The 18,659-nt window shown below is 34.5% G+C and overlaps 2 protein-coding genes across 2 annotated transcripts; one reads left to right on the top strand and one right to left on the bottom strand.

Annotated features, from left to right (window-relative positions):
• Window positions 1–4,970: 4,970 nt before the first annotated feature.
• On the bottom strand, window positions 4,971–5,277 carry LOC111388405 (major allergen Pru ar 1-like). Its single transcript, XM_023013096.1, has 2 exons — window positions 5,161–5,277; window positions 4,971–5,081 (listed from the first exon to the last, which is right to left on the bottom strand). The coding sequence occupies exons 1-2, from the start codon at window positions 5,275–5,277 to the stop codon at window positions 4,971–4,973; spliced, it is 228 nt and encodes a 75-aa protein (XP_022868864.1).
• Window positions 5,278–5,447: 170 nt separating this feature from the next.
• LOC111388409 (SKP1-like protein 1A) lies at window positions 5,448–6,825 on the top strand. Its single transcript, XM_023013100.1, has 2 exons — window positions 5,448–5,983; window positions 6,444–6,825. Exons 1-2 carry the CDS (start codon window positions 5,681–5,683, stop codon window positions 6,615–6,617), a joined length of 477 nt encoding a protein of 158 aa, XP_022868868.1. The 5' UTR covers window positions 5,448–5,680; the 3' UTR covers window positions 6,618–6,825.
• Window positions 6,826–18,659: the final 11,834 nt, after the last annotated feature.

The raw sequence follows: 18,659 nt of genomic DNA, 5'->3' as shown, positions 1-18,659 counted from the left end.
GTTCCTTGAAGAGGAAGAAGCTCGAAGGAAGTTTGAGAAGATCTCTACATGAATTCCAACCATTGTCTTCACATCCAGCTTATTGGAGGTCAAGCCAAGGAAAATGATAAAACCAATATGGGTGGTGATGCAGGGCCAATAAAAACACCTAATAGAATATGAGAAAACCAATTAGCAAGAAGAAGAAATCAAGGGTAGAGATAAATGAAGGAAAAGGATAATGAAGGAAGAGAGGAATTTCATCACAAGCCACCAATATTTTATTCAATCATTATCTGAATCACAAGTACGAATCTCATATAAACAGTAAACCAAACCCTAAAGAGGGTAGGTTTGGACAAAACCCCATTGTACAAGTCCAATGACATAAATATAAATAAGAGTCCAAATAGAAATAAATAAAATGGAGATGTCATCAGCATAAACAAAACACCCAATGGAATATGAGAAACAATTCAACATGGAAGAAAAATCAGGGGTAAAGATGACAAAAGAAGAAAACAGTAGAGAAAGAAAAAGAATAATGGAGGAAGAGAGGAATTTTACTACAAGCCACCAATATTTTATTCAATCATCAACTGTCTAAATTACACAATGAACTAATATAAATAGTAAAACTAAATCTTAAAAAGGGTGGGCTTGGGCCAAACGCATTGTACAAGTACAATAACATAAATATAAATAAGAGTCCAAACATAAATATAGGTCCAAATAGAAATAAATAAATAGGGGATGTCCTCGTTAACTCTTCTAGGATGGGAGAAAACTCAACACTGTCAAGTGAGTAAATCACAAAATACTACTATCAATCTGATACACAAAATGCTCCAAGTCATGCCATAGGGACTATCTTTTTGATGAACAGAAAATCGACATTGAAGTGCAACTTGTACATACTCATTCAGCTCATTTCCAAAATCGTCACATGGTTGTGCATAATGCAGAACACAATAAGCATGTCGATCTAACCAACAAACAAGGGAGTACCGATTTTCTCTATCAATTGTTAACACAACCCATTCATCTAAAAGAGCGTCAATTTTATCTTTTGTGCTATGATGAGTGTTATTGGAGCAGGAATGGTAGTATATATAGGTTGGGGGTCCACATATGAAAGTAAAAAAGGATCATCAAAATAATTAAAATGACCGTCGTAAGTAACTAAGTCTTCAAAATTTAAAGTATGGTTGTAGCCAAAATGTGAGAAATGATCAATGACATATGCATTTTGACCAACATGCTTTAAAATTTTAAAAGAACAAGTACTACAACCTTACAACATAACATAATTCCCAATATTATATTCATCATGTCATTTATGCAAATGAACTCGAAGTTTATATGAAGCATTACTTGTCTCAAGTTGATTATTGATATCAATATGCAAGTCATGATAATGATGTACAAATACTTGAGTTGACATCGACATACTAGCATGTGGTGACATGATAATAAAGTCTAAAGGCCTCCTAGGCTTATAACCATGAATAAGTTCAAAAGGACTTAGATCTAGAGATTGATTTATAGTATTGTGATATGTAATTTGAGTTGTTTGGAAAATCGAATCCCAATTTCCAAGATTTCCCTGGACTAGACACTTTAAGAAATTGTTAAGACTCAGGTTAGCCACTTCACTTTGACCATCAGTTTGAGGGTGGTCAACAGTGGAGAATTTCCAGGTAGTAATACCCATAGGTGACAGGTTCTCGAAGAGCGACTAGTGAAATCATTTGCCTCTTTAGTTTGGGTACGAATACAACATGCAACACGAAATCAATAGGTTTCAAGAACAAATGGTATGGTATCTAGATTATTAGGAAGAGTCCGAATATTACCTAAGGATGTGTCCTCACTATTATCCAAGTCATCAAAATCATCAAGTTTAGGTTCATCTACTAGATCTTCTAATGGCTCGTTTATGAAATTATTTCGTTCTTCAATGATTAAAGCTCGCCTAGGAGATGTGGAAGAGATGTAGCTAAAGTCCTTACGGTTGAAGTACTGCAACTTAGAAGAAGTCCTTGAAATATTAAGAATTTTACTCTTATTTTCCAACACATAAGGAACATTAGACAGAGAAGGTCTTCTGATAGACTTCAAAGGAAGCGATGCTGATGAGATGGATGCACGGTTGTCACTACGCTTTTCATAGGGAGTGTCAATAATTAACTCATAATCTCGAGCTATAGAATAAGCATGATCAAGAGTGGTGACACCCTGAAAGAAGAGTTCACGTCTAAGATCATCTTGTAGTCCTTAGCTACATCTACTCAAAGCAAGGGTCTCATACTCATTGACTTGGCATTTCATTCGAAGTTCTTCAAATTGAGCGGTATACTCAGTTACTAACGATTCCCCTATGTAAGGGTATTACATTGAGTAAAAACTCCAGGATGTGAACAATCATCAAAGGTAAAAGCATATGATTTGATGTTTCTAGAGAGACATTTCTCATGGCAAGGACGAGAATGAGTACCGTGACGGTTACAACCACGTTCCTGCTTATAATCCTGATCCTATCAATATGATTGTATCGAAACTATTTTAGATTACCTTGTTGATTACTATAATGTCTATTATAAGAAACTTCAAAATTATCAGCATCAATCGAATGAGAGATTTGCTTGAAATTGTTCAAACTAGCAGATAAATCCCTACTCTCTTCAAGAGTACCAGTCATCTGGGCTTTAATGGTTGCTATTTACCGTGTGAGTAGATCAAATCGTGAGGGTTCCATGGATAAGATACTAAAACTAGAAGTGATAAGACCATCACTACGTAATCGCATGCATTGTATTATGAGCTAAATGAGGTGCAATGAAGAAATCAATGAACCACATGTACTAGCAATGAAAATAATAACTTGAGCATTTCTTTTATTTTTTTATGTTTATTCTTTTGAGGGTTTAAGAAAATCCAAATATTGCAAACTGATACTGTTGATACATATAAATTAGCAAAGGGTAAAAAACTAGTCAAAATCTTAATCACGTTAATAAGTGGGGAATAATGGAAAGTAAATTCGTTTAATAATTCCGATCAAGTGGGGTTTAAGGCTAAAATTATCAAGATAATAGCAACACAAAGAATTTAAAATGATGCAATTTTAAAATAAAGCAGTATTATAAACTAACAATAAATAGAGAGCATTGACTTCCCATTGTTTAGTTGCCCGAATTGCTGACACATGGGCCCCAGTTATGCTTGTGTCCTTTCCTTCGTGTTAAATGTCTTTAGCTCCTGGAATTACCCTAGTCTCATTTTGTAATACAGTCGTGCGGTGAGTAGAGGATGGAGGGTGATTGTGATGTATATAGGTTTATGGCTCTGGATCTGTTGGGGGTGATTGAAAGTAGTGAAATGGTGGTGTTGGTCACTCTTTGAGTAATGAAACAGCAAGTGAGGGACGAAAAGATGTCATCTTGGAGTAATCGGTGGTGTGATGGAATGTTGGAGACAAGAAGAAGCAAGTTGGTGGTGGTAGTGGTTCTTTGAAAATAACATTTTATTTCATTATAAAGACATTGAAATTACATATTTCCAAGTATAACCAAATTAAATGAAAATAATTTTAAGATAAATATATACTTACAAGTAAACTTTTTGATCTCAGCCAAACATATCAATTATGTTTAACATAACTCGAGTATTTATACTTGTTTCTTTTGAGTTTCTCCTAATCAATTTTCAGAGATATCCTGTGATATTCCACGTTTCAATTTTTCCTAGTCAATTGTCATCATTGGTGGATCCAGCACCTAGCGAGCACCCGTGACCATGCGTGCTGGATCCGTCGGCAACCCTCTTTTTGTTGACAACATACATTTTTTAGGTTATATTACTGATATTCACTTTTAATTTAGACACTGCTTCTAGCCAACTTGGGTAGAAGTGGCATTTTCGTCTTGCGAGTCCCGGGTTCGATTCCTTTTTTCAACGAAAGGGTAAGGACTGAAAAGAAATGAAAGAGGATCAAATTGCACATTCGAAGAAAGTTTGATACTAAAATGAAAAATTGGCAAATTTTGGCTCAAATGTTAGCATATAATCATTCATTATCTAAAGATACTTAAACCTATGTTTGGCTACCATAAATAATTATAAATTTGCCATAATCGATTAAGAATAATCAGCGTAGTTATCCTTTCAAATTCTATGCAATTAGTTATAAATTCTGCCATGGTTACCCTTTCAAATTGTATACAATTTTCCCCTGTGGAATCGACAACTCAAGGGGTTCACTCTTGATTTTGAACTTTTGTCTGACATAACATCAATATACTTATTATTCTAATCTTAAAAATAAAAATAAAAAAGCATTATATGTTTAACTTTCTGGAATATAATGACCTGTTAATAATAAAAGTAACTTCAATAAATTATGCAAAAAAATCCAACGTACAAAAGTTAGGTGTAAGTATTCCACAGCTTTTTCTGACCTTATTCAGAGGGTGTTTGAGTCCCATTTTTATGAAAAAATGTATTTTAGAATAGTAGATTGATGTAAAATGTGTGGTTGAAAAATAAGAAATTTTTTTTTATTTACGTGTAATATCATTTTAATGAATAATATGTGATTGAAAAGAAGAGAGAAAAATGTATTTTAAAAAAAAATGGGAATCAAACAAAGCCTCATTTCTTGAATAAGTAATTAAAGGATCTTAGTTTTAAGTAGTCCATATCTAGATAAAATTTCTTTGCAACTGAAATTTATGTGCAATGAAACGATATAAATAGCTAGGTCATATTCATTGAAAATTCGACACGAAAGAGGAATAAATAGACGGGGATGAAAATAAACAAACAAATCTGTTTTATTAAGGCAAAGACTGGAACTTTGCTAAAATTGCATCTTAATGTTGTACCGTAAATTTTGATGACAGTTGGATAAGAACAAACTTCAATGGAAGAGTAGAACAAAGTTCTTTATTAAGGAAATATAGAAAATAAGAAACATAATTGGAAATTATTTAGACACAAATATGAGGATTGGCAATCAGGTAATCCGCACAAGACTTGTAGAGTCCCATGGTATGTTCCAAGGTTGCTTTAATATCCTCTTCTTTAAGTATAACATCACCCTTGGAATGATACTCACTGGAGATCTTGAGAACACATCCTCCATCCTTTTGTGTCCTCAAATTTCATCTCATAACATACCTTTTCAAGCTCGTGACCAAGTGCGTCTCCCTCAACCAAAGTGAACTTGCCCACGTAGTTTTCTTTGTCTAGAAAGTCAACTCTGGTCTTCATGTGTTTGAAGTAACCCTCTGGCATATAACGTAGATGCTTATGAGATTATGAATAACGAACAAAACTTCGGACATGTTTTATCTGGTCGAGTGTGAAAAAAAAAAGTAGTTTTATGCCTATGTTCTCTGTCTCTATTTTTTTTTTTTTTTTTTTTATTTTCAAGTAAAAATAATTTTTTAGAGTAACGAATAATTAATTATAGTCACTGACTATGGATCCAAACCGCCGCATCCAAAATTTCCAAATTGTTTCCAACTTTCCACGATAAATCCCAGCCGTTGCTTTCAATATTTTCCTTTTTCCATATTCTCCTCTCTCTCTATAAATATTGCGCCGCACCCTGCAAATCTCAACTCATCTCTGTTTATCGCTTTCGTTTTGCGTCTAATAAGCCTTACCAAACACGTCAACAACTCAAAGCGAAACGATGTCGAACGAGGGTAAGAAGATTACGCTGAAAAGCTCTGACGGCGAGGTTTTCGAGGTGGAGGAGTTGGTGGCGCTGGAGTCTCTGACCATCAGACATATGATCGAGGACGACTGCGCCGATAGCGCCATCCCAGTTCCCAATGTTACCGGAAAGATCCTGTCCATGATCATTGTATACTGTAAGAAGCATGCTGAAGCCGCTGCCGCCAATGCCAACGACGTGGTCGCAGAGAACGACCTCAAGGCTTTCGACTCCGAATTTGTCAAAGTCGATCAGGCCATACTCTTCGACCTTATTATGGTATACTCTTTGATTTTTCCCTTGTTGATTCTGCGTTTGTAGGATTATGGTGGATTCCGTTGTGAATTGTGCGTCAGGGCTTTACTAGGCTGAAATTGGTTTGATCATGTCGAGAATTGCTTTTATCATTGTTGTTGTTGCCATTGCTAGTGCTGTTTTGTACTAATTTCGCAGAATTATGTGTAGATGTTTTTATAAGTGGTCTTTTAGGGTTTATAAATGGATTCTGTTATGAATTGTGCGTTAGGGTTTTGTTAAATTGAAATTGGTTTCATCATATCAATAGTTAAGCCTATTATAACTGTGGCTATTGATATTGCTGTTTGTGATAATTTTACAGAATTGCATAGATTTGGTTATGAATTGCGTGTTATGTACTATCGTTGAATTCTATTACACCAAATCCGAATTACTGCTTCTCATGGCATTAACTAATCCTTTTCACCATCTGATTTTTCAGGCTGCAAACTATCTGAATATCAAGAGTCTTCTGGATCTTACTTGCCAAACTGTTGCAGACATGATTAAGGGAAAAACGCCAGAGGAGATCCGCAAGTTATTCAACATAATAAATGACTTCACTCCGGAAGAAGAAGAGGAGATCCGAAGAGAGAACCAATGGGCTTTTGAGTAGAATTATTTCAATATTTTCCTTTTTTTTAGAAGTTGTTACTATGTCAGTATTAAATTTCACATCCCTTTGCAGAAACTGAAATTTTTTAGTCGAATATAGACTCTTATATTTTGTGCCTATTTTATTCTATATTTCGGATATTAAAAGGAGAATGAGAAAGCAAGGAGACTTTGTAACATTATAAATTGAAATGCGATGGTTGAAACAATTTCATAAAAAGTTTTTGGGATGGGGACCATGTTTCCTATTTTTTGTCCCGTTTACCATTTGGGGCGCGAATTTTCTACTGCAGGACTATGCAGGCAGCGCAGGGTGCAAATTTTTTTCATTCCTAATCGAGCATTTGATAGTATAATAATGTGGTCTGAGGTTTCAAAATAATAATAATATGGTCTGAAGAGCCTGACATCTTCATTACTTTGTATCCAACGTTCTAATCATTTTGCTGCATGTTCTAAACTTCCAAAATCACAAAGGTACGTGCTCTGTTCAATTTTGTTGAGTACAGTTCTTTCTAATAAATCTGGAAATCAATTTATTCTATTGCTATAATCAATAGTACTGCATATGTACAAAATATTACGTTCTCATTCTTTTTTCGCGATTTTAATATTTGGACTAACCTTCAGATTCAGAAAAGTTTGTCTTTTTGACACTTCCAGCACCACCATCTCCTTCAATTGTCTCAATGCTCTTGATGGATGGGGAGACTTTCGGCAAAACATCGTGGTTATCGGTGATCAAAGCCTTGAACAGCCTCTTGGGAGAAACATTAGTTTTGAGTTCATGGAAATAGTTGGAGATACCCATATTTACCTTGAATAGTATAACCTATGAAGACTCGTTGAAAACTTGGAGTGAATTACAACAGAAAAGAAGTGTAGAGCTGTGCAGAATACAGAAGCTGAACATGGTACATATAGCGGTGGTGTTGTGGATAACATCATTTTAATATTATAGCTAAACTACAGTTTAAAATTTAATATTTTAGCACGCCATTATTGACGATACATTTTCTGTTTATAATCAATTTATTCTTTTGCTATTTTCCCAAGTCTGCTATGAATAAGAAAATATTTTTAGTGGACTGTCTCGTTGGAGCTTTAATCATCAAAATTGTACAGCTTCTACATTTATATCTACTAGTTTAGATTTAAATACAATACCCCACAGCCGGCCTAATTGATGTGAATATATTTGAACATGAGAACTTTTAGCCATGTCTAGAATTTCTTTAGAGCCCATCATGAAGCTGTTTCATTTTTTTTTTTTATGTTTATTTGAGAAAATTTTAATTTGTCACATGGACCTCCTTTTGTATTTCATTGCTATTGATTATAGTAAATTTTTCATCTCTCTGCTCGTGGTATTCCCGAATTTGGGTTTGTGCATAAATCTTATGTGATTCATTATTTTTATGTTGTCCATATTTCTTGTCTTTAAAAGGTTAAACCCTAACTTTAAGGGTCCCCCACCACCCCTGTCCTGGAGTATCGTGAGGGAGGTAAATCGCAGGTTATGCCTCCAAGGGTAAAGGGTGAAAGGCTGCTTGTACACTTGCACTTACCCAAGAGCCAAATCCATATTTCAGGATTCGAACCCTTGACGCAACAACCTCAAGCAAAATTGGATTTCTCCACTCTCCCCTTTTACCACTTGAAAATGTGCCCTGGGGCCCATATTTCTTGTCTTTAATATTCATAACAAGTGGTTTAAGTTCTATCATCATGTTATTGCATATTGGCGTTATCTATAACATAGTACGCCATTATTGACTATCCATTCCATTTGCAAAATCTATGCATTCTATTGCCTTTCATTCAAAGGCCATGAATAAGAAAAAAATTATTATTTCTCAGGATGCATCTTAGCTTTTTTCTATCAACATAGTCCAATTTGTAGGGTTCCCAGAATCCAAATTGAATATTTAATACTTGAATAATACCATTACAAATAATATAATATTAGGAACTATTGGAGTCAAATAATACAATAGCTTATTTGATGTCAATATCTCTGAATGCCAGAAACTGGATCAGTTCTGAATTTTCTCATTATGAAGTTAAGTTTACTTTTATCTCTAAACTTTTCTTTAACATATTTTTAAATAAAAATATGCTCTCCTTGAAATAACGTTTTATTTCATTATCCAGACATTGAAATTACATATTTGCAAGTATAACCAAATTAAGCGAAAATAATTTTAACAAAAATACATACTTACAAGTAAACTTTTTGATCTCAGCCAAACATATATATTATGATTAATATAACTCGAATATTTATTCTTGTTTCTTCTGAGTTTCTCCTAATCAATTTTCAAAGAGATGCTGTGATTTTTATTTCTAGTCTGTAAGACTGAGTTTACCATGTTAAATTCGTCGTTTCTAATCTTAATTAGTTTAGGTTTAACGAATGTTTTATTCGGCTTGACTAACTGGTCAAATAACATTAACTTTTTAAAATTCTCTTAAAATCAATTAAGAACAATCAGCATGCTTATCCAATCAAATTCTATGCAATACTTCTGGTTTGAAATCACTCCTAAGTCCGAATTAAGGTTTAAATTAATTTGAAATGAATATCCTTCGGCATAAAATTTGAAATTGATGAAAACCTATTCGAACCTCTTCCTTGATTGTTTTAACTATGGATGAATATATTGCCACCACACAAATCTTTTGTTACACCGCATATTTGTGTTTTATATACATACATTTTAAGTATATTTTTTATTTACTTAATTAAATGTATATAAAAATTGTTGGGAATTTATTTAAACATGCACAGCGGAATTAAACAAATTTCAATTCCCATTCAGGATTCAACTTTGTATTTAGATAAGAACTGTGATAAGAAATATACCTGTTCTTGATTTTGCAAACTCCTTCGCGTTATTCCTTTCCAACAGCTTGAATCTGCCTCCCACAACTGTCCAATTGTTCAGCCTCCAATGAAATCCACACAGAGAATAGACTGCAACTGGTAGGGTTTTTCCTCTTGTGCCAGCAAGAATAATGAAAACCTTATGGACCTCAAACCCTAGTCATGTATTTATATAAACCCAAACGGGCTCGATCCGATCCGGTCCAATGTTTAATTAATCCATTTAATTAAACCGGTCCGTGAATTAATTAATCCAATTAATTAATTCGAGAATATAAATAACAAATTCAATTAATTAATTTATCCAACGATTGTTAAATTAATCAATTGGCAATTTACAATCTTCCAATTCTCCTTTGTGTGCAATCCATTAGGTTCCCGACCACGATGCCTAACGACGTGAAATATTATTTTGATTTAATCAAAATTGATAAATTAAACACCCTTTTAATTTATCACAAATTCACACTCGCCGTCCCAGATTAACATCTAACAATGTATCAGGGCAACACATGTAATGGGAAATGTCACGTGGTATGACAAAACCAAAACTGTTCGTTTACCATGAAATTATAATCCCTTCGTCAATATGATCCGATCAACTACGAGATATGGAAGTGTGTCAATCTCGATTATCGATCATATCTTTCATTCTACTATTAAGTCAATATGAGTCGAAAACTCATTTTCGACTTATATGTATACCTTGGCCAAGGATTTCGTTATTGACTTAATTGAACGAAATGCAGATCATAATCTCTTACTATCTAAGAGTGACGAATCCTCTATTGGTCATTCACAACCTTCATATGGTTCTTGACATACCCGAACGATGTCGTATTAGCGGCCATTGGCAGAGCAACATTCAACACCGTCAAAGTATGACTGCCCTCATACAAAGCACTATGATGACCTCAAGTTATAGGACCAATTCCACTATCGAACGTTAGAGATTAACCACTGGCACTCAGATAGTTATCCATGTGGAATCTCTCAGCGGGTCTCCAATGTTTTGTTCTATGACAAAACATCCACGTGTTCATTTAATTGTCACCACACTTTAACTCGTGAGATCAGCTACTTACTTCACAAGTAAGAAATGCCACACGTGATGGTCTAACTGTATTAACGATATCCGTATCTCGTTATTACTTACGACCACGGTTTATTCAAAATCCAATTATATGTAATTTGTATCTCACAATCACAACTCTTTGTGATTAACAAATCACTTAAACTTGGATCTTCGGATTCTATTATTTATCACAAAATTAATTTAAATAAATAATAGATCTCGCCAAAATTAAATGCATTAAACATATTAAAAGTGTTTACAACCTACATAGATTAGATCTAGGGCATAACACTTACAAACTCTCACTTGCACTAGATCCAATCATTCATGTATCTAATACCATAAGCGTCCACATAATGATCATGTTTTTGTTGTGACAATGGCTTTGTCAGTGGATCTACAATATCGTCTTCTGTCGGAACTCGCTCTATCGTTATGTCATTTGTTTGTATAATCTCCTTGATGAGATGATATCGCCTTAGCACATGTTTGGATCGTTGATGAGACCTCGGTTCCTTTGCTTGTGCGATGGCTCCATTGTTATCACTATACAAAGGTATGGGATCAACAATACTAGGAACGACTCCAAGTTGATTAATGAACTTCTTAATCTAGACAGTTCCCTTCGTTGCTTCAGAAGCAGCAATGTACTCGGCTTCTGTTGTTGAATTAGAGGTTGTCTCCTGTTTGGAACTTTTCCAAGTAACCGCTCCATTGTTGAGAGTAAACATATATCCTAATTGAGACTTGCTATCATCTTTGTCAGTTTGAAAGCTGGCATCAGTATACCCATGAATTTTTAGTTCATTTCCTCCATAGATCAAGAACACATCTTTAGTCCTTCTCAAATACTTAAGAATGTTCTTAACTGCTATCCAGTGTTTCTCACCAGGGTTTCCTTGAAACTTGCTCGTAACACTTAGAGCATATGAAACATCTGGTCTCGTACATAGCATCGCATACATGATAGATCCTATCGCCGAAGCATAAGGAATCTTATCCATGTGACTCCTTTCATCATGTGTTTTAAGACACATATCTTTTGAGAGGTAAATCCCATGCGACATGGGACATAAACCTCTTTTAGACTCTTCCATATTAAATCTTCTCAAGATTTTATCTATGTACGAAGATTGGGATAAGCCTAGTAATCTTTTAGATCTATCTCTATAGATCTTGATTCCCAAGATATACGCTGCTTCTTCCATATCTTTCATGGAGAAATTCTTTGACAACCATAATTTTACCGATTGAAGCATTGAGATGTCGTTTCCCATTAATAATATGTCATCGACATATAATATTAGGAATACGACCGCGCTCCCACTTGTCTTCTTGTAAACACACGGTTCATCTTCATTTTTGATAAAATCAAATCTTTTGATTGTTTCATCAAAACGAAGATTCCAACTCCTGAGACTTGCTTTAATCCATAAATGGATTGATTTAGCTTACATACTTTGTTGGCTCCTTTGGATTCAAAACTTTCAGGCTGTGTCATGTACACCTCCTCTTGTAAGTTTCCATTAAGGAAAGCAGTTTTGATATCCATTTGTCATATCTCATAATCATGGTATGTAGCTATTGCAAGCAAAATCCGAATGGACTTTAGCATGGCTACAGACGAAAAAGTTTCATCAAAGTCAACACCTTGTCTTTGTGTGTAACCCTTCGCTACTAGCGTTGCTTTGTATGTATGGACGTTTCCATCTACATCGACCTTTTTCTTGTAAACCCATTTACAACCTATCGATTTTATCCCACCTGGAAGGTCAACCAAGGCCCAAATATTGTTCTCATACATTGAGTTAATTTCGGATTCCATGGCTTCTTGCCATCTCTTCGAGTCAACACTTGACTTCGCTTCTGCGTAATTTGTAAGTTCATCATCCTCGAATAATAATACTTTATTAGTAATGGTGAATCCGTACCTTCTGGGAGATCGAATGATCCTACTTGATTTACGCTGAGCTGGAGTGTCCTCAGAGTTCTCTACATCCTGATCAAGAGTCTGTTCGTCAACAGGTGTAGGATCAGACTCAGGTTCATCTAATTGGTCAACAGTATCTATGAATTCTTGAACTTCTTCAAGTTCTAGTTTGCTCCCGCTACCCTCTACTAGAATAAACTCTTTCTCTAGGAATATGGCATGCCTTGAGATGAACACCTTTTTCTCAACGGGATTATAAAACTGATATCCAATTATCTCTTTTGGATATCCCACAAATACGCATTTGTCAGATTTAGCCTCAAGCTTATCTGATTCATTTTGCTTTACATAAGCGTCACAGCTCCAAACTTTCATATGAGATAAGTTTGGTCTTTTTCCTCTCCATAGCTCGTATGGAGTTTTGTGGACTGGTTTAGATGGGATACGATTAAATGTGTAGCACACAGCAATTAGTGTATGACCCCAAAATGATTTTGGGATGTTTGCATGGCTCATTATAGATCGCACCATGTCTAACAAAGTGCGATTCCTCCGTTCAGATACACCATTATGTTGCGGTGTATATGGCAGAGTCCACTACGAGAGAATCCCATTCTCTTTAAGATAATCTAAAAATTCTCACTTTAAATATTCTCTACCTCGATCTGATCTCAGCATGAGAATATTTTTACTAGTCTGTTTCTATACTTCAAGTTTGAATTTCTTGAACTTTTCAAGTGCTTCATGCTTGAATTTCATCATACACACATAAACATATCTAGAATGATTATCAGTGAATGTAATGAAGTAAGAGAAAACACCTCTGGCAGTTATTGACATGGGTCCACATACATCAGTATGTATTAGTCCCAGCAATTCTGTGGTTCTTTCTCCTTTTCCAGTAAAAGGAAACTTGGTCATTTTGCCTAACAGGCACGACTCGCATTTGTCAAATGATTCAAAATTAGTTGACCCCAAGTATCCATCTTTATGTAACTTAGAAATGCGTTTGTCGTTAATATGACCCAATCTGCAATGTCAGAGATATGTATTATTTAGATTATCACTTTTATACCTTTTATTTTCTATATTCATAATAGACGACTCAGTATTAAGAATATAAATTCCATTTTGCAACACACCACAACATAAAAGATCTCATCTTTATAAAATGAACAACGATTGTTCTTAACATCAATTGAAAAACTATTCATGTCCAAACACGAAATAGAAATAATGTTTTTAGTAATGGTGGGAACAAAATAGCAATTTTCTAATGCTAATACTAAGCCCGAAGGCAGTGGTAAGAAGTATGTCCCTACAGCTAATGCAGTAACTCTTGCTACATTTTCCACGCGCAGGTCAACTTCTCTTTTCTGCAGTGGTCTACTTCTCTTTAGTCCCTGCATATTTATACAAATATGAGATCCACATCCGGTATCTAATACCCAAGAAGCTAATGCAGTAGACATATTAACCTCGATAACAAAAATACCTGAAGTAGAAATTTCAGAAGACTTCTTTCCCTTCAAACTAGCAAGGTAAGCCTTGCAGTTCCTCTTCCAATGACCTTTCACTCCACAGTGATAGCATGGGTCATCAGATTTGGTATTGTCCTTGCCTGCTTTGTTATTGCCCTTAACCTTTTTGGATGTTTTTTTAAAACTTCCTTTGATTTTCCTCTTAGTGTCCTTGGATGAATGAATAGCTAAGACATGTCTAGTGCTAGCCTTGACATTGGGCTCCACAGTTTTAAGCATATTAAGCAACTCAGAGAGTATGCATTCGATCTTATTCATATTAAATTTCATAATGAACTGTGAATAACTATCTGGCAGAGATTGCAAAACCAAGTGAATACTTAGTTCATGATCCATGATAAAACCTAGTGAACCCAGTTTTTCAATGAAACCAATCATTTTCAGCATATGAGCACTGACTGAAGATCCCTCTACCATTTTGCACCGGTATAGTTGTTTAAAGGTCTCATACCTCTCCACACGAGATTGTTCATTATACAATTTCTTGAGATGAAAAATCATAGTGTAAGCATCCATACCCTCATGCTGTTTCTGCAACTCAGGTGACATAGCTGCAAGCATCACACATGCTGTAGTATTATTGTCGTCACTATGTTTGTTGTAAGCAGCCACCTCTTCCTGAATGGAATTTTTAGTAGGCACCACTGGAAAGGGCTACTCAAGGACATATCTAATTTTCTCATGCTTGAGAATGATTCTCAAATTGTGGTGCTAATCGAGAAAATTTGGTCCAGTCAGTTTGTTGGCATCCAGTATGCCTCTCAAATTTATATGATTACTCATGATTCAAAAACTGTAAATGACGAAAAACATAGAATTAATATGTATTATAATGCATATGCATAAATTCAATATGGACTTTAATTAAACGTGCTCCCACTATTTAAAATAAATTCATGACCCTCATACATAAATTATTTGAATCCACATTTGATTCTCAGTGGGCTGGGATCCCATTCATTGTATCAAGATCTTGAGTGTACTCAACAAATCCTAATAAAACATTTGGGTAGATATTATTATCAATTGTATCTCCATATAACTTCCAGATCATTAAGCTGACAACTCTTTTGTCTTCACACATGTTATATGTTAGCTTAACATGCCTCTAAAACTTATCTCCTTGAGTGTACTCAACAAAAGATAAATTTTAGTTAAATCAAACCCATCATTCAGAAATATCAAATATTTCATAGTGTCAAACATATCCCTAATAGACCAGCCTTGAGTATACTGAACAAGCTAAAGTCAATTTAAGATTCTCGTTTTACACTATAATGATAAAAGGCAAATAATACTAACTTAATATTTTTAACGAGGAATTTAACGTGCAATAGTCTCATCAAGTTATTATATGTGTGTGTGTGTGTGTGTGTGTGTGTGTGTATACACACACACACACACACATATCTAATATGCGAATAAATATATATATATAAGTAATAGCATGGATGATTATGGACTTGTTCTATTTAGTTTTCCCGAACTAAAAGGAAAACTAGTTGGTCAATTCCTAAGGGATACAACATTGGATCAACAGAAAGCACCATCTTCATGGTGTCCACCTCTTCTTGTGCCTCCAATTAGTCAAACTGCAACATGTATCCTATACTAATTGACACGCAAGCCTAAAAGAAAACGGACTCGCATGCCCATAATAATAACAATAACAACGGACTCCCAGGTCCAATATAATAAAGAGCTCGCAGGCCTATAACAACAATAATAACAACGGACTCCCAGGCCGATAAAACAAAAAGAAGTAAATCAATCATTCAACACATCCACATGGTCGAGTCCATAATCATCCATAAACATTCATCACATAAATATTTCTTATGTATAATATCTAATATTATATATAAAGTCTCATAAATCTAGCAATTATAGTCATCAAAACAAATTCAAAATTTTGGATCGAGATAATTAAATAATTAATTAATCATATTAATTAATTAACTTAATTGGCGAGCCAATTTAATTAAAATCAAATTTTAACTAAATCCCGAATTAGAGTCCAACTCTAATTCCATAACTATTCGGCGAAGTAATTTAATCAAAATCGAATTTTAATTAATTATTAAATTAGAGTCATACTCTAAATTTTAATTTGCATTGGGAAGTGGTATTAATTGAAATCAAATTTTAATTAATATAATATTAGAGTCCAACTTTAATAAAATTGAATTAATATTTTAATTTAGGACAAAATTTCCAAATAAAATAAAATTCAATTAAGGGTCAAAATTAAATATTTAAGTTAAAACCTAATTTTAACAAAAATATAAAAGTAGTCAAATTTTAAATAAATTTTAATTTTGGATCAAAATTATGGTATGGGTCAAACCCAATTAAAACATCATTTTAAAATCAATTCAAAATCATTTTTGACAATTTACAAATTTAACCCAATTTGGAAATTAACACCGGACCCTTCCAAATTAAAAATTGTAGAACAGGTCCCCCTTTTAAATTTTGCAAACTGACCCCATTTTTGTAATTGCAATCAGGGGCCCCTAATTGCATTATTTGCAACAGAGGCCCCCGTCTCCGCCAAAACCTTAAATTTTTTTTTTGTTACCCGGCGCCGCCCTGCCCAACAGCCGGTAGGGGAACTGTCGACAGTTACCCCCCAGCCCACCACAGCAGCAGCCTAGCCGCCGCTTGATGCGCCTGCAGTACGCAGCAGCGCACGCTACGCGTGGCTGTGGCGTGCGCGCAGCCGCCACTGTCCCGCTGCCTCGATCCAAGAAAAAAAAACTTTTTTTTGTGTTCTTTCAAAATCAGATTCTGGAAAGAAAAATAAAACTAAAACTACAATTGCTAGATTCATGGATTAACATGATTAAATTAACTTTTAATTTAATCAATATATAGATCAATTCTTAACAAATACAAAGTTGGCTCTGATACCACTGTTGAGAATTTACTTAAACATGCACACCAGATTTAAACAAATTTCAATTCCAATTCGAGATTCAACTTTATATTTAGATAAGAATTGTGATAAGAAATATACACTTTCTTGATTTTGCAAACTCCTTCGCGTTATTCCTTTCGAGCAGTTTGAATCTGCCTTCCACAACTGTCCAATTGTTCAGCCTCCAATGAAATCCACGCAGAGAATAGACTGCAACTGGTAGGATTTTTCCTCTTGTGCCAGCAAGAATAATGAAAACCTTATAGATCTCAAACTCTAGCCATGTATTTATATAAACCCAAACGGGCTTGGCCCGGTCCTGTCCAATGTTTAATTAATCCATTTAATTAAACCCGATCCGTGAACTAATTAATTCGGGAATATAAATAACAAATTCAATTAATTAATGTATCCAACGATTGTTAAATTAATCAATTGGCAATTTGCAATCTTCCAATTCTCTTTTGTGTGCGACCCATTAGGTTCCCGACCACGACACCTAATGACGTGAAATATTATTTTGATCTAATCAAAACTGATAAATTAAACACCCATTTAATTTATCACAAATTCACACTCGCCGTCCCATACTGACATCTAACAATGTATCAGGGCAACACATGTGACGGGAAATGTCACGTGGTATGACAAAACCAAAACTGTTCGTTTACCATGAAATTATAATCCCTTCGTCAATATGATCCGATCAACTACGAGATATGGAAGTGTGTCAATCTCGATTATCGATCATATCTTTCATTCTACTATTAAGTCAATATGAGTTGAAAATTTCTTTTCGACTTATATGTATACCTTGGCCAAGGATTTTGTTATTGACTTAATTGAACGAAATGCAGATCACAATCTCTTACCATCTAAAAGTGATGAATCATCTATTGGTCATTCACAACCTTCATATGGTTCTTGACATACCCGAACGATGTCGTATTAGCAGCCCTTGGCAGAGCAACATCCAACACCGTCAAAGTATGACCGTCCTCATATAAGGCACTATGATGACCTCAAGTTATAGAACCAATTTCACTACTGAACGTTAGAGATTAACCACTGACACTCAGATAGTTATCTATGTGGAATCTCTCAGTGGGTCTCCAATATTTTGTTCTATAACAAACATCCACGTGTTCATTTAAGTGTCACCACACTTTAGCTCGTGAGATCAGCTACTTACTTCACAAGTAAGAAATGCCAAATGTGATGGTCTAACTGTATTAACGATATCCGTATCTCGTTATTACTTACGACCACGGTTTATTCAAGATCCAATTATATGTAATTTGTATCTCACAATCACAACTCCTTGTAATTAACAAATCACTTAAACTTGGATTTTCGGATTCTATTATTTAATATTATTTATCACAAAAATTTGAATATATTTCGTTTGTTAGGAGAAATTTGAAACAAAATGATGGAGTTGGACGAAATGAGTGAAAAATGGAAAAAAAAAAAAAAAAAAGGGAAAAATTTTAAAGTTTGAGGTCTAAATTGAAAACTCTTAAAAGTTGATTCAGATATTATATCGACGATTGGAGAGTGCTAAGAGTCAGTTGGATAAAAAAGAAAGGCTAAGGATTGAAAAGAAATGAAAAAGGACCAAATTGCACATTGGAAGAGAGTTCGGGGACTAAAATGAAAAATTGGCAAAATTTGGCTCAAACGTAGTGTG

The sequence above is a fragment of the Olea europaea genome, unplaced genomic scaffold (assembly GCF_002742605.1).
Source record: "Olea europaea var. sylvestris unplaced genomic scaffold, O_europaea_v1 scaffold490, whole genome shotgun sequence".
Taxonomy (NCBI): Eukaryota; Viridiplantae; Streptophyta; class Magnoliopsida; order Lamiales; family Oleaceae; genus Olea; species Olea europaea.
The sequence above is the reverse complement of the archived record's forward strand: the minus strand, read 5'-3'. Positions and strand labels throughout refer to the sequence as shown.

Bases quoted from the DNA above. Each gene is read 5' to 3' on its own strand.
- LOC111388409 (XM_023013100.1), top strand. From the start codon at position 5,681: ATGTCGAACGAGGGTAAGAAGATTACGCTGAAAAGCTCTGACGGCGAG. The intron at 5,984-6,443 runs GTATACTCTTTG...CTGATTTTTCAG, and splicing joins TACTCTTCGACCTTATTATG to GCTGCAAACTATCTGAATAT.
- LOC111388405 (XM_023013096.1), bottom strand. From the start codon at position 5,277: ATGCCAGAGGGTTACTTCAAACACATGAAGACCAGAGTTGACTTTCTA. The intron at 5,082-5,160 runs GTATGTTATGAG...TATCATTCCAAG, and splicing joins TTGGTCACGAGCTTGAAAAG to GGTGATGTTATACTTAAAGA.